At 42.8% G+C, this 23,266-nt stretch overlaps 1 protein-coding gene across 2 annotated transcripts in view; it reads right to left on the bottom strand.

Moving 5' to 3' along the window:
• Positions 1 to 5,085, bottom strand: part of XPA (XPA, DNA damage recognition and repair factor) — a 28,071-nt gene extending 22,986 nt beyond the window's left edge. Inside the window, exons 1-3 of one of the 2 annotated variants that reach the window (XM_066367599.1) lie at positions 4,880 to 5,085; positions 4,335 to 4,445; positions 972 to 1,077 (exon numbers count right to left, since the gene is read on the bottom strand). In XM_066367599.1, the coding sequence (XP_066223696.1) occupies positions 972 to 1,077; positions 4,335 to 4,445; positions 4,880 to 5,051 (389 nt within the window). In that variant the 5' untranslated portion in view covers positions 5,052 to 5,085. Of the gene's footprint in view, positions 1 to 971; positions 1,078 to 4,334; positions 4,446 to 4,540 lie in introns of both variants that reach the window. The other variant, XM_066367600.1, reaches the window with a different exon arrangement.
• Between the last annotated feature and the right edge of the window lie 18,181 nt (positions 5,086 to 23,266).

Here is a 23,266-nt window from a genome sequence, read left to right as displayed (position 1 = left end):
CCTGTATATTTTTTTCCAGACTACCCCACAACTTTCTTTAAATCGATACATCAGTTGCTTTCATTTTCTCATGGAAGTAAGATTCTATGTGCTAATGCAGTCTCCAAAAGCTGTCTGTACTCTAAGGAGAGTGGTGATACTGTGGCCCTTCACCACCCTGGGCATTAAAGACACTGTGTCAATGCGGAAAGAGTTTACACTTGATAATTCCAACAGGTGTCAGGACATTTCCAGTCACCGATGTGATCATGAGACCAAAAACAACTCCATGCTCTCCATCTTCCAAGGATTCCACTGAGCAAAAGTCAATGGTGATGGCGCCCAGTATGCTGAAAAAGCAGGTGAGGAGTTGATCCGGGCTGTAGGTGTAAGCGGGAACAGGGAACAGGTAAGAGGGCTAAGTAAGATTTAAGACAGGATCTTAAGGTGTGAAAAACAACACAGGACTTGGCTGAGATAAACAGGGAACAGGAGACCCATGTGGAATAAGGATTATTATGGGGTGAAGTAAAAAGAGGATAAAGGCTGAGAGAAGAAGAAAAGAATGGCAGAAGAATGTCATTTTCCCTATCCTCTTCCTGACTATTCAGGAGAATAACAAATGAGCGGAAAGAGGGATTCTGAGAGCATTAAGGGAGTAGCTGGAGAGTGACTCCCCTCTCAGTCACAGCCCCAGTCCTTTGACCAAGGGGTCAGCAAACACTGAGGCCAGTAAAATAAGGATCCTGATACGAAGAGATGGCTAAAAAACCCAAGGCCAGCAGAAAGGAAAAAAAAAACTATCTATGGCGTGACATAGCATAACCTTGACAAGCACAGGCTTCCTGTATTTCTTTGGCAAAATGGAAACCACAGAAATGTTAGGGAACTCCCAAAGTAAAATCCAAATGGATCGAATTGTTTTACACTAGGCCTATGTATAAACATTAAACTTTAGCAATTGAGGACATTGTCTGAAATGAACCAAGTACCTGCAGTTATCACAAGTTGGCAAATCAAAGTGATTCATAAGATAGGAATCCATAAATTCCCTGCTACATTCTTCACATATTGCATAATCAAATTCCATTACTGGTCCTAAAGAAAAAAAGATTAATTCTTTAAGTTTCCTTTTTTGTGACTAGAAGATTTTCTTCTATTTTATTAGCTTCTCAACATGTATTTTACGCCTGACACAAGTAATTTACATAAAGACAAAATAAAAGCTTGATTGATTAAGTAATCTTACATATTAACTAAAGAAAATTTTTGCAGATGAAAAAAGAAATAGGAAATAACATCAGGAAGAAAATGTACCTATCAATTCATCAAGTATTTCTGAACCCAATGTGTAAGATATCTGTATTAGTTAAAAAAATTTTTTAGAGAGGAGGGAAGAAAGGAGAGAGGGAGAGGGAGAGGCAGAAAGAGAGAGAAGAAGAGAGGGAGGGAGGGAGAGGAGGGAGAGAGAGAGAAGGAAAAAAAGGGAGAGGAAGGGAGACAGACGGAGACAGAGGGAGTGGGGGAGGGAGCGGAAGAGAGGGGAAGGGGGAGACAGAGAGATCCATTTGTTGTTCTACTTATTCATGCATTCATTGGTTGATTCTTGTATGTGCCCTGATTGGGACTTCCCTGCAACCCTGGAGTATTGGAACAATACTCTAACCAACTGAGCTACATGGCCAGGCCTATTTGTATTAGTTTTATTTTAATTAATTTATTTATTTTAAGTGAGAGGAGGAGAGATAGTGAGGCAGAATCCCTCATGAGCCCAGACCAGGATCCACCCAGAAACTCATCTGGGGCCAGTGCTCAAATCAACCAAGCTATTCTCGGCACCTGAGGCCAACACTCAGACCAACCAAGCCACTGGCTGCAAGAAGGTAAGAGACAGAGAAGGGGTAGAGGGAGAGGAAGAAAAAGCAGATGGTCATGTGTGCCCTTCTCATGTGTGCCCTGATCGGGGATAGAACCTGGAACATCCACACAGTGGGTCAACACTCTATCCACTGAGCCGATTGTCCAGGGCCTGTGTTAGTTTTATATTGCTACTGTAACAAATTACCCCAGATTTAATGGCTAAAATAACACAAATTTATTATCTTACAGATCTAGTTTGTCTGGCATAGGTCTCAATGGGCTAAAGTCAGGATACTGGTAAAGCCCTGGCCGGTTTGCTCAGTGGTAGATGGTTACCTGGCGTGTGGATGTCCCAGGTTCGATTAGTAGTCAGGGCACACAGGAGAAGCACCTATCTGCTTCTCCATCCTTACCCATCTCGCTTCTCTCTCTTTCCCTCCCTCCTGCAACCATGGGTTGATTAGAGCAAGTTGGCCCCAAGTGCTGAGGATGGCTCAGGGGCTAAGAAGAGCTCAACTGCTGAACAATGGAGCAATGCCCCAGATGGGCAGAGCATCACCACCTAATGGGCTTTCTGGGTGGGTCCGGTTGGGCACATACAGGAGTCTGTCTCTCTGCCTTCCTTACTCTCACTGAAACTTTAAAAAAAAAAAAAAAAAAAAAAAAAAGGCCTGACCAGGTGGAGGCGCAGTGGATAGAGCGTCAGACTGGGATGCCAAGGACCCAGGTTCGAGACCCCGGGGTCGCCAGCTTGAGCGCGGGCTCATGTGGTTTGAGCAAAAGCTCACCAGCTTGGACCCAAGATCGCTGGCTCAAGCAAGGGGTTACTCTGTCTGCTGAAGGCCCATGGTCAAGGCACATATGAGAAAGCAATCAATGAACAATTAAGGTGTCGCAATGAGCAACGAAAAACAAATGATTGATGCTTCTCATCTCTCTGTTCCTGTCTGTCTGTCCCTATCTATCCCTCTCTCTGACTGACTCTGTCTCTGTAAAAAAAAAAAAAAAAAAAAGAAGGATATTGGTAGGGCTATCTTCTTTCTAGATGTTTCATGGGACAACCTATTACCTTGTCCTTGGGCTGCCTGCATTCCTTGACTCACACATAACATAAAAGAACGGTGAAGAGCAAGGCAGCAGAAGAGAGAGAATACAAAATTCACTTTTAAAATGGGAAACTTTTTCTCTCCTTCCATTCCACCCCCTACCAAAAGAGAAAACTGCTTCCTCTTTATTTGTCTCAATCACTAGAGTACAAACTTCTTGAGGGTAGAGATAGTATTTAGCAACACATCCTCAACACCTAGCACAAAGACTATTCTAGGTAAAGCGAAGCTAGATACTTTTAAGAACTTCACATACCTAGGTAAGGAACTTTATCTTAGTTCAAGTCTCAGCTTCTGCAAACAATAGCATAGACACTCATTGAACAGAACAGGACTATTACCTACCTTGATGAACACTTCTGTGGCTGCAGCTAAAACTTGAATAGGTTTTGTAAGCTGTTATATTACACCACTGGCTATCAAATTTATGATCAAATAAAACTTGAACTTTTTCAAAGAGTGTGAATGTATCCTCACTGAGAGGATATATACATGGCTATATTTAAGTGATTTACCAAAAGTTTAATCTTAGGTAATACTTATATTCTCTTTTTTATGCCAGGTCTCCCTATCTTATCCTTTGTAAACAGCTTTTTTCCTCCAAATATGAAAGAATGTCCTAAATTTTATCTCTTTGGTTCTAGCCTCTCATTTCAGCCTATCAAAGAAATGTTGAGTATTTAGTCCATCAGTCAATATATCGGCTGTGTCTGCCCATTACAAAACAAGAGTGAGTGGCCTGTCCAGCGGTTGCGCAATAGAGCATCAACCTGGGACACTGGTGTCCCAGGTTTGAAACCCAGAGGTCATGGGCTTGAGTGTGGGATTGAACGCAGGGTCGCTGGCTTGAGCATGGAGTCACTGGCTCAGCTGGAGCCCTGGTCAAGGTATGTATGAGAAGCAATCAATAAACAATTAAAGTGACATAACTATGAGTTGATGCTTCTCATCTCTCTCACTTCCTGTCTTGTCTCTAACGCTCACTAAAAACAAAAACAAAAAAAAAATAAAGAGTGTCAACACTAAGTACAGCAGGTCCTGGAATAACTTTTCATTCAATGTCATTTCATTACAACACTGATGAAATGCCAGAGGAACTTTAACTGTTGTTTCTATCAATTAGCCTATAATAAAATCAGGGGTTTTTTACATCGTTTTGCTTAAATTCACAAAACCTATCCATGGTGTTAAGAGAAGACTTACTGTATACAAAACACAAGTTTATTAATCACGGCCAAATTTGTTAAATTTTTAACTTAGCAAAACTTTATCGCTCTCATAAAGCTAACCAGCCCACTATCTTATTTATTTAACATCAACTTGCAAAGAATCATGCATGTTACTCAAAATGACCAACCTAGGTATCTATTTTCTGAAAACACACTTCACCTGGCTGATGAACAACTTTTCCAATTGTCCGTTCTTCTTCTGCTTCCTCTTCCAGAATGAAGCCTCCTCCTGTGTCAATTATCTTTGGGGCTGCTTTTACATTAGTCATGCCTACAAAAAGTAAGTAAACGTGGTCACCGATTGAAAGCCCATATGGGCCCTTGTACATAAACAGAACAATTCTAAATGCTGTATACAAGGGCCACCTCTGGTCCCGGTGGAGGCTGCAGGAAGAGAACAGAAAGGGACAGCAGAGGCGCTGATGGCCCGGCTGTCACCTCCCGACGCCGAGGGCGGCTGCATTTGGGCCGCGGCTGGACAGCCAGGTGCAGCGAGGACAGCGCGGGCTGGGAGGCAGGAGGCTGGGTTCTACCGCGGAATCGTCCTGTCGTCTGGGACAGCTCGCTCCCACAAGACCCCGAGCGGATCCCTCCTGGGCAGCGGGAGGGTGTGCGCGAAGGCGCGAGGGGACTCGACGCCACACTCGGGACGCGGCACCCGGTCGGCTGGGAGAAGGAAGGGGCAGGCGCCGCCAGGACCCAAACCTCCGGTAGCCGCAACCGCCGTCGCCGAGTAGGGCCGGGCCGCCAGCCGGGCCTGGCGCAGCATCAGCGCCCGCTGCCGCTTCCGCTCGATGCTCGCCCGCACCGAGGGAGGCAGCTCCGCCGGCTGTTCTGAAGTCGTCGACTCCCGCGAAGCTTCCCCAGCCTCCGCCATCTCTAATCTCAGAACTGAGAGTGTAGCGCTACGCACGCGCAGGCTGCACCGAGCCGCCTCTGAGAGGAAGCGCGCCTGCGCAATTTGTGGAGGCCCTGCCGCTGGGAGGGAGGGGCGGTGGGCGGAGTGTGCGCGCTGTAGGCGCTGGGAATTCTTGCTGGGAGACAGGACGGCTCAGAGACCGTATATTCAGGACTTGGTCACCTTTAAAATAATAATTTCGCTTGATGGTTTATTGGGCTTTGGAGTCAGACCCAGGTTAAGTCCTAGTTCTGACACTTAACTATTTGTGTGATCTTGAACAAGTTATTTAACCTGAGATCAGTTTCTTCAGTAATAGAATGAAGATAATTACAGAACCACTCCCTGGGTTGTTGGGAAGATTAGCTATAAAGACTTCCAAGGCAATACCTGGCACATAGAGAGCTTCCCAAAATGATGGTAGCTAGTAGTTAACAGTAGTGTCAATCAGGAGAGACCAGGAGATGATGGATCTGACTTTACTTTGGACAGAGCCTTAGATCTGAAATAAGAACACCTGGGTTCAAACACTCACTTGCTGTGTGATCTCAGTCAAATAACCCAGTTTTTAAATAATTTTTTTCTGAAGAAGATACACACATGGCCAACAAGCACATGAAAAGATAATCATCATTGGTTATTAGGGGAGTAAAAATCAAAAGCACAATGAGATACCACTTCACATCCAATAGATGACTAGAAGTAAGAAAAAATATAGTAAGTTGACAAAGATGTGGAGAAATTGGAATTCTCATGCATTATTGGTGGGAATATAAAATGGTGCTGCTATAGAAAACAGTTTGGCTATTCTTCAAGAAGTTAAACATAGAAATACCATACCATATGACCCAGTAATTCCACTTCTGGGTATATACCCCAAAAAATTGAAAGCAGGAGTTTAAACATAAACTTACACACAAATGTTCAGAGCAGCACAATTCACAATGACCAAAAGTTTGAAGCTACCCAAATACCCATCAAATGACGAATGGATAAACAAAAGGTATATCCATACAAAGGAACATTATTCAGCCATGAAAGGAAGAAAGTGCTAGTATAGGCTAAAACATGGCTACACCTTGAAAACATTATGCATTCCTTTTGTATGAAATATATGAATAAACAAACTCATAGTGACCGAAAGCAGATTAGGGGTTACCAGGGGGCTGAGGGAAGAGGGGACTGAGGAATGACTGCTCAATATGTATGGGGTTTCGTTTGGGGATAATGAAAATGTCCTGGAATAGTGGTGATCGTTGCATCACACTGTAATTGTACTACATGTAACTAATAAATTTTAAAACAAAACAAAACAAAAAAAAAATTAAAACAATTCAAATTGTGAATTGGCCCAAGCAATGAACAGAAATTAATGAACCTGGCCAGGTGTGGGGCTTCGACAAACTGCAATGTGAGAGCACCTGTTAGAGGGGTCAGCTGCCACACAGCTCCTGTGGGTAGTTGTCAAGACAGAATTTGGTCCTTTGTTGCCAGACTGCCCAATGCTTCAAGAAAAGTAACTGCTTCTCAACCTTTAATGCACATATAATCACCTTGTGATCTTGTTAAAATGCAGATTGTGATTCAGTAGGTCTAGGATGGAATCTTAAGTAAGAATGTACATAGTTAACAAGCTCCGTGGTGGGACTGCAGCTCCACTAACCACACTGAATAGTAAAGGTTCTGCTCACAGGTTCTCAAACATGGCGATATTGGAGGCATCTGGGGAGTTGAAATAACACATGCTTAGACCCTCCCCCAGAGATTCTGATGTCATTGGTCAGGGATGGGAACTGGGCATTAAAATTTTATAACGTACCCTCCCTACCTCACCTTCATCCCTAGATAATTCTAATGGGCAGCAAACTTTGAGAGCCAGAACGCTAGATGACCTTTCTAGACTCTACACAGCTCTAAATCTCTGAGATTATGCGATATTTCTACAGAACAAGGTAACAGTTCTCCCCCAAGATAACCTTTTGAGAATAATTAGCCCCTGGAGCCTCTTCCCCAACAGAGCATGCCAAGCTTGAATACTGAAGGACTTAGACCACAGTTCAGATGCTGTACAGGTCTTAGTATTTGGTAACTCTTGACAACCTGTTGGGTCTCTTCTTATGGGTAACTCCCTCTCCTTTGGTTTCCTGACCATTGTTAGCCAGTTTCATATAACTGGGTCTGAATTGTTAGCTGACACCTCAGCCAAGCTAACACAAGACTCCTCCTTTAGAGAAAGGAAGATGAGTACATGCCCCAATCTGTGCATCTCATATGGTGACACAGGCTGTTGGGTTTGTCCAGAGCCCAGCAGCATGAGTCATGTTGGTGGGGGCACAAAAGGAAAACAGGCAAGGAGAATAGACCAGTGGAAGTGTTCTTGCCTCTCCCATTCATGGTCTCGGGGGAAACCTGTGCCTGCATTTATCTTCCTGCTTTGTACTTCTCTTATTTCCCAGACTGACTGTGATCCTGGCTGAATGAGGGGTAATTAACAAAGCACAGAAAGAATGGAAAGCCCTACCCCAAGCCTGAAAAACATCAGGCAGGTAAGAATGGAAGCCAGGAAAGAGGATGAGAAACTTGGCAGTGTTTCCTGACAGGGCCTCCTCTCTAAAAGCATTACTGGGGCTATTCATGCCAAGATGACAGAATGTGAACATATTTGTCTTTATTGTCTAGTACATGTGTGTGGCTTTCTTTCTTTCTTTCTTTCTTTTTTCAGTATTCCCCAGGACTTTTCCCCTTAATGTGGTCACTTTGAACATCGTTGGCATCAATTCACAATAGGAGAACATCTGGTGGGAAGGAGCATGCTAACGGGGAAACTGTCTGGGGCAAGGACGTGGAAACAGAAATTACTCTGGTCCTGTTGACTTAAGCTGTATTGATTTAGTAATCCAGGAAATGCAGTCCCTTTTTACCATGACTGACCAGGCAAAGACTCCTGGAGAAACTTAGATTTCAGTATCCCTGAACCAAAAGGTAAAGGGATTGAGACAGAAACAACATATTGGAAGTTTGATCAATAAAATGCCTGTGGGTGTGTAAAGGGATTTAGGAAATATTGTAAAGACTCACAAGAATTTTCTTACCAAAAGCAATAAGTGGGCAGGTCCAAATGATTCAGCTAAGAACAGGACCTAGAAAAAATGTCAGTGCCAGAACCAAAATCCTTCATCACTATGAACATTCCCTACTCTGCATTCCCTAGGCCGTTGATTCTTACTGCCTCTTCCAGGAAGGCTGCCCTGACTCCCTCCTCTAGCTGCCTATGAACCTCATATGTGCTGATTCTGTGGCACTTATCACACCAGAGGTGCTACCTACCTGCTATCCTGACTAGATCATACAGTCCTGGAGAGGTGGAACTTTCTGATTCATCCCAGTATTCCTGGGGCCTAACACAAGGTCTGGCGCTAAGAAGCTGCTCAGTAAATGTTTGTGAGGTTGATTAGAATGATAACATTGAATAAGCCTAGTTGGATCTTTCACCAGCACTAAAACTCAAGGTCCAAAGCTGAACCCTACAATCACCTTGGTTTTGCCTATCCACTTGTAGTGGTAAAGAATACTCGATTCCAGAACAACCTGTTCCATTGTTGTCTAGCTTGGGCCATTACTTACTGTAGTAGTTATAGTAACAAGCCCTGGTGGGTTAGCTCAGTGGGTTTAGAGTGTCATCCAGAAACGACAGGTTGTAGATTGGATCCCCGGTTGCACACACAGGAAGTAACCAAACAATGCGTGACTGAGTGGAACAACAAATGAATGCTTCCCTTTCCCCTCCCCTCTCTCTCTCTTCCTCTCTCTATCTCTCTAAAAATCAATAAAAAATGAAGCCTTAGTCAGATAGCTCTGTTGATTGGAGCGTCGTCCCGGAGCGCAGAGGTTGCTGACTCTATTCCCTGGTCAGGGCACATACAGGAGCAGCTCTGTGTTCCAGTCTCTCTCTCTCTCAAAACAAACAAAAAAAGTAACAATTATCATAGCAAACATATTGTGCTTGTGGTTTCTAAAGCATTTTAAATTTATTCATCTAATTCTTATAACTACTCAGTGAATATTTTCACTAATCCTAGTTTATAGATGAGACAACTAAGGCCCAGAGTTGTTAAGTAACTTGTTCACCGTCATCAGCTACTAAGTGCCTGGTTTAATCCCACTCAGCCCCAATATCAATACTCTCAATTGTAAGTCTCTAAAAAAAAAAATTATTTATTTTTAGTGACAGAGACAGAGAGTGTCAGAGAGAGGGACAGACAGAAAGGGAGAGAGATGAGAAGCATCAGTTCTTTGTTGCAACACCTTAGTTGTTCATTGACTGCTTTCTCATACGTGCCTTGATTGGGGGGCTCCAGCAGACCGAGTGACCCCTTGCTCGAGTCAGCGACCTTGGGCTCAAGCTGGTGAGCTTTTGCTCAAACCAGATGAGCCTGCGCTCAAGCTGGTGACCTCAGGATCTCGAGCCTGGATCCTCTGCATCCCAGTCCGACACTCTATCCACTGCGCCACCACCTGGTCAGGCTGTAAGTCTCTAAATTAAAAGAAATCTTCCTCTCACTTCTTCTACTGTTGCTTGTTCTTCCTGCATTAGTGTAGGGCTGGAATCAGAAACCAGGTCCTCCCAATGTGCTACACAGTTAACCAAGTGGCTTGAGACCAAGAGCCCTGCCTGCTGGAAGCCTGATGCCAGAGTTGCTGCCTGTCTGGGGTAGGACTAGAGGAGGATGAATGTGGTCCAGGATTCATCAATCCACATATTAAGGTTATGGGCTTGTGGTTTCCTGTTTGTTTGTTTTTTGTTATCTCCAATTGGACTTTTCCTTTCAACTTCCTTTATAATAAGATTTGTGGTTGCAGATTCCAACCACAAACCACTTGAATTTTATAGGCAAGTGCTTCCTGTAATAGATATAGTTCTGTTGAATAGGTGAACTATTTATCACCAGATACACATGTTTTTATAATGTTTGGATGTTGGCTAAGTGCTTCTGGCCCCGTTCCTTCTCTGGTCCCACTGCTGCTGGTTTAGGTCAGCCCCGATCATCACTTGCCTGAACAGCCTCTAAAACTGGTCTCCCAGCCTCGGGGTGACCCCTTCGAATCCATCTGCCACTTGTCCTTACAGCGTTGTCTTTCTCAAGTGCATAGTGTACCATGCCATTCCTCTGCTCAAAAATCATTTGTAGTAATTTGAAATCTCCATCACTTGCTTCCAGCAGCCCTTCAGGGGACATATCTTTCATGAATCCTCATTGAATTTTTTTTTAATCTTCATTGAATTTTATGCTTTAGCCAAACTTTATACTTTAGCCAAACTGCACAAGTTTGCATTTTCTAGATCTGTGTTGCATTCCTCTGCTTCTGAGCTTTGCTCACACTGTTTTTCTCCCCACAATTCTTTTGTTCATACATTCTTTCATACATTTCGTTCACTCATTCTTTCATTTGTATACTCACATGTGAATACACAGAGCACTCATGATAGGCAGCGCCCCCATCCTTACAGAGATTTAATTCACACATCTTACTTCAAATCCACCCATTCAAAGTATACAATTCAATCATTTTAAGTACAGGTTGGGACAAAAGCAGGTTTACAGTTGTTCACATAGAAAAATAATACAAGAATTAATAAATAATAATACAAGAATATACTGTTTCATGTACTCACTACCATAAACCTCCTTTTGCCCCTCCCTGTATATCGATAGAGTTGTAGAACTATACCATGATCCATTTTAGAGCATTCTCAACACCCCAGGCCCATTACCGGTCCCTCCCCATTTCCCTTCAAACCCTCTCAGCCCTAGGCAACCATTCATCTGCTTTCTGTCTGAAGAGACTGTACTGTTCTGGATTACTTCATAGAAATGGAATCGTACAGTATGTGACCTTTTGTGTCCGGTGCCTTTCACTTTGTATAATGTTTTCAAGGTTCATCTATGTTGTAGCATGATGCAGTGTTTCACTTTTTAATTGCCAAATAACATTCTATTGTCTGGCTACACTGTGTTTTACTTATCTGTTCATCAGATGATAGACATTGAATTGTTTCCACTTTTTGGCCATTATGAATAATGCTGCTATAAATATCCATGTATAAGACTTGTAGATCTATGTTTTCATTTCTCTTGAGTCTATAACTGGGAGTGGAATTTCTAGGTCATGTGGTAACTCTATGTTTAATATTCTAAGCAACTGCCTGACTGTTTTCCAAAGTGACTGCACTATTTCATATTCCCACCAACAATGCATGAGGGTTTCAATTTCTCCATATCTTTGCCAATGCTTGTCCTATTGTTATGAGTAGCTATCTTAGTGAATGTGACATGGTATTTCATTGTGGTTTTGATTTGCATTTTCTTTTTTTTAATTTTTTTTTATTTATTTATTCATTTTAGAGAGGAGATGGAGAGACAGAGAGAGAGAGAGAGAGAGAGAGAGAGAGAGAGGAGAGACAGAGAGAGAGAAGGGGGGAGGGGCTGGAAGCATCAACTCCATATGTGCCTTGACCAGGCAAGCCCAGGGTTTCGAACCGGCAACCACAGCATTTCCAGGTCGACGCTTTATCCACTGCGCCACCACAGGTCAGGCGATTTGCATTTTCTTAATGATTAATTATGTGGATCATCTTTTCATGTGCATATTAGCCATTTGTATATCTTACTTGGAGAAATGTCTATTTAATTCCTTTGTCCATTAAGGTGGGTTATTTGCCTTTTATTATGGAGCTTTAAGTGTCCTTTACATATTCTAGATACCCAGGGTTTCTAATTACTGCCTTTATGCTGTTTCTAAATTTTCCATAATGATCATGAATTACCTTGTTTAAATGAATATATGATACCAACATATATAAAAATACAGACATTTTCTTCACCAAATTTATGAAAGACATTAAACTGCAAAAAACTATTACCGTATTTTGGTTTGGGTTTTTTTTTTATTTTGGAGGAGTTGTTTGTTTTTACAAAATCAAGATCCATCAACTATGGGTCAAATATAAAATTAAGGGAATATTGTATAGACTTCATCATTTCAGTTCAAAAATTCAGTCAAGGTGTTTGATGAAGTGGTTTCTTTCTGCATTTGCAGGGGGTGGCATTATATGACCTTCAGGACTATGTTCAACCTTCATTGTCCGTGGTTTTTAGTTTAGGTAGGGATAATAAAAGCTTACCTAATGAGAAGGGTTAATGAAAATCTTTCAGGAGGCTTAGTGTCCCGTTAAGTTAGTAGGAAGCAATGTATGAGCTGGTGGATAAAAAGACATGATTTGAGGTGACAAGAATAAAAGCAGTGTCGGAACTGAGGGAATGTTCGTCTTGCTGTTTGGGGCTGTTCAGACCACACCTGGGGCTTGTGTGCACTTCTGGACACCACTGAGGGGACAGAGCCATCATGTGGCCAGACTGGGGGAAAAGGCTAGGAACCCTATCATAGGAAAAAAGTGCTGGGAGGGAGGTCAGTTCAGAAGGTTAACATCAAGGTGCTACATCTCCAATGGATTTCTGGGACAGAGGACACAGGTAGGCTGCCAGGCCTTTATGTACTCCCTTCACTAGAAATTCAAAGCAGTCTCACTGGGTGGGGCTTCTTCTCACCTCAGCTCACCAGACCCAGGACTACACTCACAGCCTGCTCCAAAGGCCCCACGTCTCGCTGGAGTTGAAGACAGACGTGGCAACAGGATGACTGTCTGACCCGGGATCCACACTGCTGGGACAAAAAGGTACCAAAGACTCACAGGATAGCAAATTCAGGTTTTCATGGGGTCCAAACTTGTAATGAAAACAAATGAAGGAATTTGGACACCGGCTTTTTAAATGTATAGAAATAGCTTCTCTTCCACAAATAAATATGTTGAGTCTATTTTTCATATAATAAATGACTTGGTCTTTTATTTTTCCTTTTTGACAAAGACCTGATAAGAAGTATGTGGGGGTTTTTTTGTTTGTTTGTTTTGTTTTGTTTTTATTCAGTGTGAGGAGGGGCGGAAGAGACAGATGCCTGCATGTGCTCCACGGGGATCTCCACCAGCAAGCCCACTAGGGGGCGATGCTTTGCCCACCTGGGACATTGCTTCGTTGCTCAGCAGCTGAGCTCTTCCTAGCATCTGAGGCTGAGGCCATGGGCCATCCTCAGTGCCCGGGGCCATCTTGCTCCAATGAGCCATGGCTGCAGGAGGGGAAGAAAGAGAGAGAGAGAGAAGAGAGAGGGGAAGGGGTGGAGAGGCAGATGGGTGCTTCTCCTGTGTGTCCTGACTGGAAAGCAAACCCAGAACATCCACATGCTGGGCTGATGCTCTACCACTGAGCCAACCAGCTAGGGCATTTTTTAATAATTAAAAAAAACATACAGCATATGTGCAATGAGAAATGGTGTTACCAGTCCTTCTTGTTGCCCAGGTAACAAAAGGGTGCTGAGGGGGCAGCTGCCACTGAGACCAAACCTTCCATTTTGTTAAAGAGGAGCTAAAAATCTGGGTTTTTTATGTAAAAATATTCCGATTTCTAAATGTTTATGCTGATGTCTAGAAAACAACATGCAGGCTTGATTGAAACCCGTCTACAATACCTCTGCTGTGGTTTTCTTAGTTCTGTTGCTTACCCCTGGGATTGGAGCTCACAGCTGTGAAGCAGCCATCTCTGCCTATGGACTGCTCTCTCTGCTAGGAATGGATTCCACAAATTAAATTGAAATTGACCTCTTTATAGCACACACACATACACACACCAGGAACTCATTGCACAAATCTGCTGAATCCAGGGAATCATGATGTGAGTTACCCATGAGTAAAAAAATGTGTTGTGTTTTTTTTCTGGTTTTTTTTTTATCTCTGAGTCTCTTGGAAACTCCTTCCCACCTAAGGCCTGAGACAGAGAGAGGCCCAGAGACCCCTTAGGTGGGAACACTAGGCTGCCCTGGCTGGGGACACTGCAGCCTCCAGATTCCTCCCCGGGATGAAGCCTGCCCAGGAAGAAGTTCTCTTGCAGACCTTGTGTGTGCCTCTCCTTCTGGGCAGCAGTCTGGCATGGTTTGTAGGAACACCGGGTTTATTGGACCTATGGCCCTGGACAAGACACTGATGTCCCAGCCCAGAACTCCCCATGTGTTAAATAGGGACATCCTACTTCATGGTATATTTTAAGGTTATCTATAAGTCATTTAAAGTGGAAAGTGCTGGCTCTGGCTGGTTGGGTCAGTGGTAGAGCGGCGGCCTGGTGTGTGGAAATCCTGGGTTCAATTCCCAGTCAGGGCACACAGGAGAAGCCACCATCTGCTTCTCCACCCCTCTCCCTTCTCTCTCTCTCTCTCTCTCTCTCTCTCTCTCTCTCTCTCCCCCTCTCCCTTTCTTTCCCTCCCTCCCTCCCTCTCTCTCTCTCTCTCTTTCTCTCTCTCTTCCCCTCCTGCAGCCATGGCTCAAATGGTCAAGCAATGGTCCCAAGTACTGAGGATGGCTCCATGGCCTCCGCCTCAGGTGCTAAAATAGCTTGGTTCCTGAGCAATGGGGCATTGGCTCCAGATGGACAGAGCATTGCCTGGTAAGGGCTTGCGGAGCACCTGCAGGAGCCTGTGTCTCTGCCTACCCTCCCCACCTCTCACTTAAAAAAAAAAAAGTGAAAAGTGCTACATTGACTCAAAAAAGTGGAAGGAATTTGGAGTGCCACAGGGCTAGGCTCAACAACTTTGGGCAAATTGTTGAATCTCTGTGACCCTCAATTTCCTCATCTGTAAATGCCTACTTACAGACTTGTTCTTTGGATTTGAAATTAGAAATAATGCCTCATGTTCAAGGTCCTGCACAGGAGGTGCCAGGAAGGGCTAGCTGTTGTTGCCACTACTAATAACCAGTAGAGGGCACCAAACTATTTCATAAATAAAACCGGCCTGGTTGCCTGGCCACAAGCGCAAGGAAGGGAGATCCGCCAAATGGGTGGGTAGGTTCACACACCCCCACCACCACACTACACACTCCTTTTTTATTGGAAAGTTAGAAATTACACTTTACATTGTACTATTGGGGGCTTTTTATTTAACAAAAGCCACTTGGAGTCCCAAAGAAGGCTCTCTTAGCAGGGATCTTGTCCTTGCCCTAGTCCTTGTACCGTGTGACCTTGGACAAGTCCCCACTTGTGACTGGACCCCCTTCTGAAGAACAAGAGGGTTGGACCAGGTGCTAAAGGACCGTCTAGCTGTCTATGACTAAGATTTGGGGACAAAGACATTTCATGACGCATGTGCGGACAAACAACTCCAAATGCCCTGGCAGGGGCTGGGATTTGATGATTTCTACACAGGCTAGGGAAGCCACATATACCTAATCCTGGCCTTACAAAGGAGGGCGGTTTGAGTTGTTGGGTGGTGGCAATGTTTTTCTGCAAGTGCACATGATGCTTATCATCTTTTGTGCAGGTTGATGTCGAAGCCGCGGAGACCACCCAGCCTGACAAAGAAAGGAATTCTTGTCTGCAGTTGACAGCCCTCAGGTTGACAGCTTTCCATTTGCCTGGGAGGCTGTCACTCGCAGAACAATGGCAACGAGCAGGGTGGCTCTCTCCTGAGACTGCGCTGCCGCCAGGAGAGGGAGGAGGGAAGGAGGTGGGCCAGGATGGGGGGGGCGCTACTGTCTCTCCTCCCAGGACACGCAGGCCAGGCCGAAGGATCACCCCAGCCTGCAGCCCACGTGCTAGAGAGGCTGTGCAGGTTATTTTGCACGCGGGTGTTTGTGTCTCACTCTACAGATGGGAGAGCAGCAAGCACTAAAGACATTACTCTTCATTTTAAAAAATAGAATGAATTACGGTTACATGCAAGACATAAAAATCCATCTTGAAAGCATTATGTTGAGTGAAAGAAGCCAGACATAAAAGCATACATACCATATAACACCCTTTCTGTGAACTTCTAGCAGACAAATCTAAGCCACAGTGACAGAAATTGGAGCAATGGCTGCTCCTTTAGGAGAGGAAAAGGTTGACCACATACGGACAGGGAGGAACTTTCTAAGGGATGGAAGCATTTACAGTGATGACATGAGTGTACATAAGTCCCTTTGTAAAACTCTGAACTGTACACTTAAAAATAAGTGCATTTTACTGTTTGCAAATTATACTTCAATAACATTGGTAAAAACAGAAATTTTTTTTAAAAACTTGACTTTTCCTATTCTCAAAATACATATTCACACTAGAAGACTCAGAAAATATACACTTAAAAAAAAGAATCATTCATAATCCTATTACCCAGAGGTAAACATGGTTATATTTTTATATTGATGCCACGCCTTTACTTTCACAAAAATGAAATTATATAGGTGTGTAATTTGCATTACCATTAATTTATGCATCGAATTGGCAATATAGGTACATGGCTAAAACTTCAAAAGTTACGAAAGGGCATAAATTAAAAACTAAATCTCTCCCCAAGTTTCTTTCTTTAGAAGCTATCACTCTTATCATTTATTTGCATATCCTCCTAAAGATATGTTATTCATTTACAATTATATATGCATGGTGATCCTTAAGGGGGAAAATGATAGCTTACTGTACACACAATTTGCACCTGTGTTTTTTATATAACAACATGAATCTTTTTTATGTCATTAAAATTTTTCTGCAACATCATTTTTAAGAAGACTTTAGACTGAAGTAGAACCTAAAAACAGAAATATGCAAAAGTTATGTCTAAAGCTCAAAGTGTTTTTATAAATTTAATCTACTTTTACATTCAGTACCAATATAAAATAATAGATCATTTATCAGCATCCAAAAACCTTTTGGAGCCTCTGCTAGTTACTGTCTCCTCTCCCCCAAAAGTAACGACTCTCCTGACTTCCCATTTTTAATGAGTTTTGCCTGGTTTTTAAACCTTTTGAATTATACAATATTTATTCTTGTCTATATTCTTCCACTCAACAGAATATGAATGGAATTAAATGGTGCTATAGCATATAGCAACAGTTTATAAACACTTTTTACCATATAGTATTTCTTTGTATAAATATATCACAATTTATTTATCCATTCTACTGCTGATGGACATGTGGGTTGCTTCCAGGTTTTGGCTATCATAGCTGCTGTGAACATTCTTTAGATATCTTTTGGTGAACACATGTGTACATTTCTGTTGCGTATATGCTTAGGAATGCAATTGCTAGGTCATGGAGTGTACATATATTCAGCATTAGCAGAGAACACAAATAGTTTCCAAAATGGTTACAACTTACACTTTCTGCTGCTAGCTGAGCATTTCAATTGCTCTATATCTTCACCTACAAAATCAATTTTAAGGACTACATAGAATTTCTTTTTTTTTTTTTTTTTAGATTTTATTTATTCATTTTAGAGAGAGTAGAGAGAGAAAAGGGGGGAGGAACAGGAAGCATCAATTCCCACATGTGCCTTGACCAGGCAAGTCCAGGGTTTCAAACCAGCGACCTCAGCATTCCAGGTTGATGCTTTATCCACTGCGCCACCACAGGTCGGGCTACATAGAATTGCAATATACAGATATCACCATACTTCACTTACCTGTTTCCCGTTGTTCAGGGATTCCTGTCTCTTTCTGTGCCATGGACACACTGGTGCTCTGATAAAGCTTGACGACCCCTTCTCAGAATATGATTTAGGGAAATATAAACTTCATTATTAACACACTGATAACTTCTAGCAGCAGGCCTAATAATTGCAGTAACTTCAAAATTCCAAAATGAGCATAAACATAATTAATGTTTATTGACTTTTTGTGCGCTTTTCCTATGAAATTCATATCTTAGCTTTTGCCAATTTTTTAAATACACTATTTTCAAATTTTGTGTAAGAACTCCTTGTGTATTATATAGTTATTAATCATCTGTGTGAAATGTTACAATTTTTTCTTTGTCATTAGCTTTGCCATTTTATTTTTTAATAACAGCTATTTATTTTTTATTTATTTTTTTGTATTTTTAAAATTAATTTTACTAGGGTGACATCAATAAATCAGGGTACATATGTTCAAAGAAAACATGTCCAGGTTATCTTGTCAATCAATTATGTTGCATACCCATCACCCAAAGTCAGATTGTCCTCCGTCACCTTCTATCTAGTTTTCTTTGTGCCCCTCTCCCTACCCCTTCTCCCTCTCCCATTTCCCCCTCCCCCCTGTAACCACCACACTCTTATCAATGTCTCTTAGTTTCACTTTTATGTCCCACCTACGTATGGAATAATGCAGTTCTTGGTTTTTTCTGATTTACTTATTTCACTTCATATAATGTTATCAAGATCCCACCATTTTGTTGTAAATGATCCGATGTCATCATTTCTTATGGCTGAGTAGTATTCCATAGTGTATATGTGCCACATCTTCTTTATCCAGTCTTCTATTGAAGGGCTTTTTGGTTGTTTCCATGTCTTGGCCACTGTGAACAATGCTGCAATGAACATGGGTTTGCATGTGTATTTACATATCAATGTTTCTGAGTTTTGGGAGTATATACCCAGTAGAGGGATTGCTGGGTCATAAGGTAGTTGTATTTTCAGTTTTTTGAGGAACCACCATACTTTCTTCCATAATGGTTGTACTACTTTACATTCCCACCAACAGTGAGTGAGGGTTCCTTTTTCTCCACAGCCTCTCCAACATTTGCTATTACCTGTCTTGTTAATAATAGCTAATCTAAGAGGTATGAGGTGGTATCTCATTGCAGTTTTGATTTGCATTTCTCTAATAACTAATGAAGATGAGCATCTTTTCATATATCTGTTGGCCATTTGTATTTCTTCCTGAGAGATGTGTCTGTTCATGTCCTCTTCCCATTTTTTTATTCTGCTTGTAATGATATAACCATGCCTCCTGTTTCCCTTTTCATAGCATTTTTTTCTTTACTTTATTGATTTCAATGAAAGAGGAATGGAGAGGGAGAGAGAGACAGGAACATCGATCTGTTCCTGTATGTGCCCTGACTGGGGATCGAACCCACAGCCTCTGTGCTTTGAGGTGATGCTCTAACCAACTGAGCCATCTGGCCAGGGTCCCTTTTTATAGCATTTTTATTATGTTTTCTCCTTGGTACAACCCAGGGCTCACTAGCTCCATTTCACAGACGAAGAAACAGAGCCCCGAGGGGTACATGCTGAAATCATGAGGCACGGACATGGTGGGGCTGCATCTGAAATATCCCGGACTCCTGACGCAAAGCCTCGAAAACCCCCGTTCAGAAAGGAAAGAGGGTCAAAGGTCCAGGGTGTGTACACAGACAGCCCTCAAAAGGAATGTGGGGTTTTGTGGTTTGGGTTTTCTTCCCCTTTCTAAGCACGCTTCGCATGCCAGCAAAGGGTGTGCATCTGTGTGCTGGGGGGTGGGAGGGGGTGAGCGCAGGATTGCGTGTCATTCCTAAGACATTTTATAAAGGAGGCCAAAGCACTGAGTTTGTGATGAAGCTCACAAGCCCTTTCTGGTCTCCTAGTGTCTCATCAGAGCGCAGCTGCTGCAAGCTTCCGGCTTGGAATGAGAGACGATCTGCCGGTGGGAAAGGGGCCTCGGTTCCACGGGACATGACTCACTAAATGGTTCGCCGTGATCCATGCATGTACTTCAGATTCAAAACACACCCCTTTTGTGATCATAGAGCTAGACAAACTCTGCTTCGTGAGCTCACAAATAGAAATCGAAAAGATAAAGTCTTCGCATGCCTGTACACTGCGTATCTCAATGTGAAGTGTCCTTTGTAGGGGATAAAAAAAGATTTTTGGCAAAATGTTTTGAGTAAATGCTACATATTTCACAGCCCTCTTGGAGGTTCACAATGAAAATTAGTATATTTGGGGCTCCAAGAAGTGGGGCAAGGATGAGGCCTGTTGAATACTTCAAACTAAGGTTTGCTTATCATCGCTAACCACTGAACACTTTCCTCAGGTAACATTCAAGACTTCCTGCCTAATGACAGCTCCCAGTGGAATCCAGCTTTGCACAGTGCTTGAGCCTAAATAAATGCAGGGTAAATTCTATTATCGCAAACCCCAAGAGGCTGCCCAAATTCTTTTACATATATTGATATATAAAATTATTTCAAATGCTGTGCTTTTTAGTGTATCAAATATCCCTTGTTAGAAGTGTACTAGTTTCAGAAACAATGTTTTTCTGATCACACAGATATTTTTATTGTGTAAGAAATTTAATTTAATGTACTTTCATCTGTACTGCACCTACTGAGTGACTTGGTATCTCTATTCATACTCATATCTTATTTTCAAATTTTTCAACATTATATAATCATTAATTTTTATTGAGGTTGCATATGATTATAATCTTTCTGAAAATATATAGATGAATTTTTCCTTTGGGGTATTAAAACACTGTTGAATAGAATTTTCTTTTATTATAAGGATAATTGAAATTTTTAGAAAATATAGAAAAACAGAATAAAGTCTGTTATCTATTCTCTCAAATAAACCATGATTAATATCTTCATTATTTCTTTTTTTCTATGCATATATAGTGTTTCATAGTTGGGACCCCACCTTGTAATGCTGTCTCTTTATCAATTTAACATTACAGCAAAACTACTGACATTTTTTATTTTTTACATTCAATGAATATAGAAACAAAGAAAACAACTTAAGGCAAGACTCTGCCTTCCAAAAGATGTTAGCGGTTTTGGTTATTTGGTGTCCAGAAGGAGTAAGCTGTCCCTCATAGAGTGCAGAGAGGTGCTTGGCTGTCTTAGCTATGGCCCTGAGCACCAATGTGGTTGCATCCTGGCCCCCACGTGGGTTCCCTGCAAACTCCCCCCAGCCCAGATGCTGAAACCATCCCTTCCCTTGGTCAGACTTAAAGGACCAAGGTTAAGAGTGACTAGCGAATTCTCCATTTACATTATAGAGGAAAATAAAATAAGCGACCTTCCCTTAATCACTAAGTTTTGCTTTTCCTTTTCTCCCAAGTTGGTGATAATATGAACAATTGCACACTACAGTTTGAAATCAGGGTAAAGCGCAGAATCTAATGTATGTGGTCCTGGAGAGAGCCTTTTACAGATGAGGTAGTTGGGATTCCGGGGGCTTTACTGGTTTGACCAAGATCCCCTTCACCTAGAAGAGTAGATGGGAGTCCCAGCTGCGTCTGGCTCTTCCCTTCTCCACGCAGACCTGCACCCCTCCTCGCAGGAAGCCCCATAATGCAGTGTAAAGTGTCCGACAAGTACGGCTGTCTTCGGCTGTACGAAACCGGAAGATATTTCAGTCTGACAGAATTCATGGGCTTATTACAAAACCCTTCTAATTCCTCAGTCAACTCATCTGAGCCCTCGTTCCGGGTCCTCCGTTGCTGGGTTTTCATCTGTGGCTGGCAGACGCTGCACGTTTGGGATGACAAGTGGCTTCGGTTTCCATAGTGTCTGCAGGTGTCTGGCCCACCTTTCTGCTTCACCTCTGTACACATAGCCAGCTGGTGAAGACTGCTTTACCCCTCCGAAGATTTATACAACGAGGGGGACTTGCTGGGCAGGACAGCTTCCATTGACCTGTCTGTGTTTTCCCTGGGAAAGTAGGACTCCCAGAAATAGCTCCAAAACCTTGGGTTTGGAGGCTTAAATCTAAGTAAGGGTGGATTTTTTTTGTTTTGTTTTGTTTTGTTTTGTTTTTTATCAGAGTGAAGTTAAAAGAGCTTCCTAACCAGGCCATGTGTGAGACTGGAGTTGGCATCTGACATCATTACAAATAGATATAGTTTCCCAGCCGGAGGCTAAGAGGGCCCCAAATGGAACATTTCAATCTTATTCTAATCCTTCAAGTTGTCCAGAAAGACTGGGCTGCGAGACATATAATTTCCGGGTCTGGGTCTCAGTTTCCTCATCTGTAAAATGAAGGATTTTTACATACAACCCCGGAGGGTACTTCTAGTATAGTTTCTATTACTTTTATAGAATTCAACTTAACACTCTGCACTGAACACTTATCCTAGGGCACACCTGTTCCCCACGCTGACAGTGCATAAGATACAGGTTTCCTGTCCGAAAGGAGCCACTGGGGCGATGAGGCGGAGGTGGGGGGAGAGGCTTGGGACACAAAGCCAAGCCCAGTGTCTACGTGGTGCAGGAGATGCAATGGCCGGAGGAGCAATGGAAGGAGAGATTTTGTCCAGGTGAAAAGACGAGGAAAGATGTTGTGGGAGAGGTGACATTTGATTGGTCCTTGAAGAATGAGAAGGATTTCAACATGCAGAGATGAAGAGAAAAGAATTCCAGGCAGGGAAGAACATGAGCAGAGGCAGGGATGTAGGACAGACAAGACCAGGCCACGGAACCATGAACTGAATGTGCCTGGGACATAGGACCCGAGCAGGGGAGTCACTGGGAGGCCTTGACTGCGAAGGCAAAGGGTGTGTAGTTCATTTGGTGGGTACTGGGGAGCCAGTGAAGACCTAAGGGAGAAATGTAGTGTCATCACCATTGTGCTGTAGGAATACTTATCTGGAATAGTGGGCATATTGGTTTTCCTAAAGGCCCCCAGCTAAATGGAGGTCCTGAGATTAGAATCTACCACCCTGACTGACTCCCAAGCTTGTGCATAAAATTCTCTATATGAAACTTCTAGATGAGCTTCAATCTGCAATTGTTGTGTCTAGACCACCTGTATCTTATCCAGACGAGTACAGTGGGAGAAAAACAGACAGAAAGGGGTAGAGATTCACCCACTAATTCCTAGCCTGACCAGGCGGTGGCGCAGTGGATAGAGTGTTGGACTGGGATGCAGAGGACCCAGGTTCGAGATCCCGAGGTTGCCAGCTTGAGCGCGGGCTCATCTGGTTTGAGCAAAAAGCCCACCAGCTTGAACCCAAGGTTGCTGGCTCCAGCAAGGGGTTGCTTGGTCTGCTGAAGGCCCGTGGTCAAGGCACGTATGAGAAAGCAATCAATGAACAACTAAGGTGTTGCAACGCACAATGAAAAACTAATGATTGATGCTTCTCATCTCTCTCCATTCCTGTCTGTCCCTGTCTATCCCTCTCTCTGACTCACTCTGTCTCTGTAAAAATTAATTAATTAATTAATTAATTCCTAGGAGTAGTAGGTTGAATAGTTGTCTCCCCATAAGATATGTCCACATCCTAATCCCTGTTACATGTGACTATGCCTTATATAGCAGAAAAGGACAAAATATTACCTTCTATGGTAAAATATGTGAATAAGGTAAGGATCTTGAGAGGAG

Source organism: Saccopteryx leptura, chromosome 2 (assembly GCF_036850995.1).
Source record: "Saccopteryx leptura isolate mSacLep1 chromosome 2, mSacLep1_pri_phased_curated, whole genome shotgun sequence".
NCBI lineage: Eukaryota > Metazoa > Chordata > Mammalia > Chiroptera > Emballonuridae > Saccopteryx > Saccopteryx leptura.
This window is presented reverse-complemented; position numbering and strand designations above follow the sequence as displayed.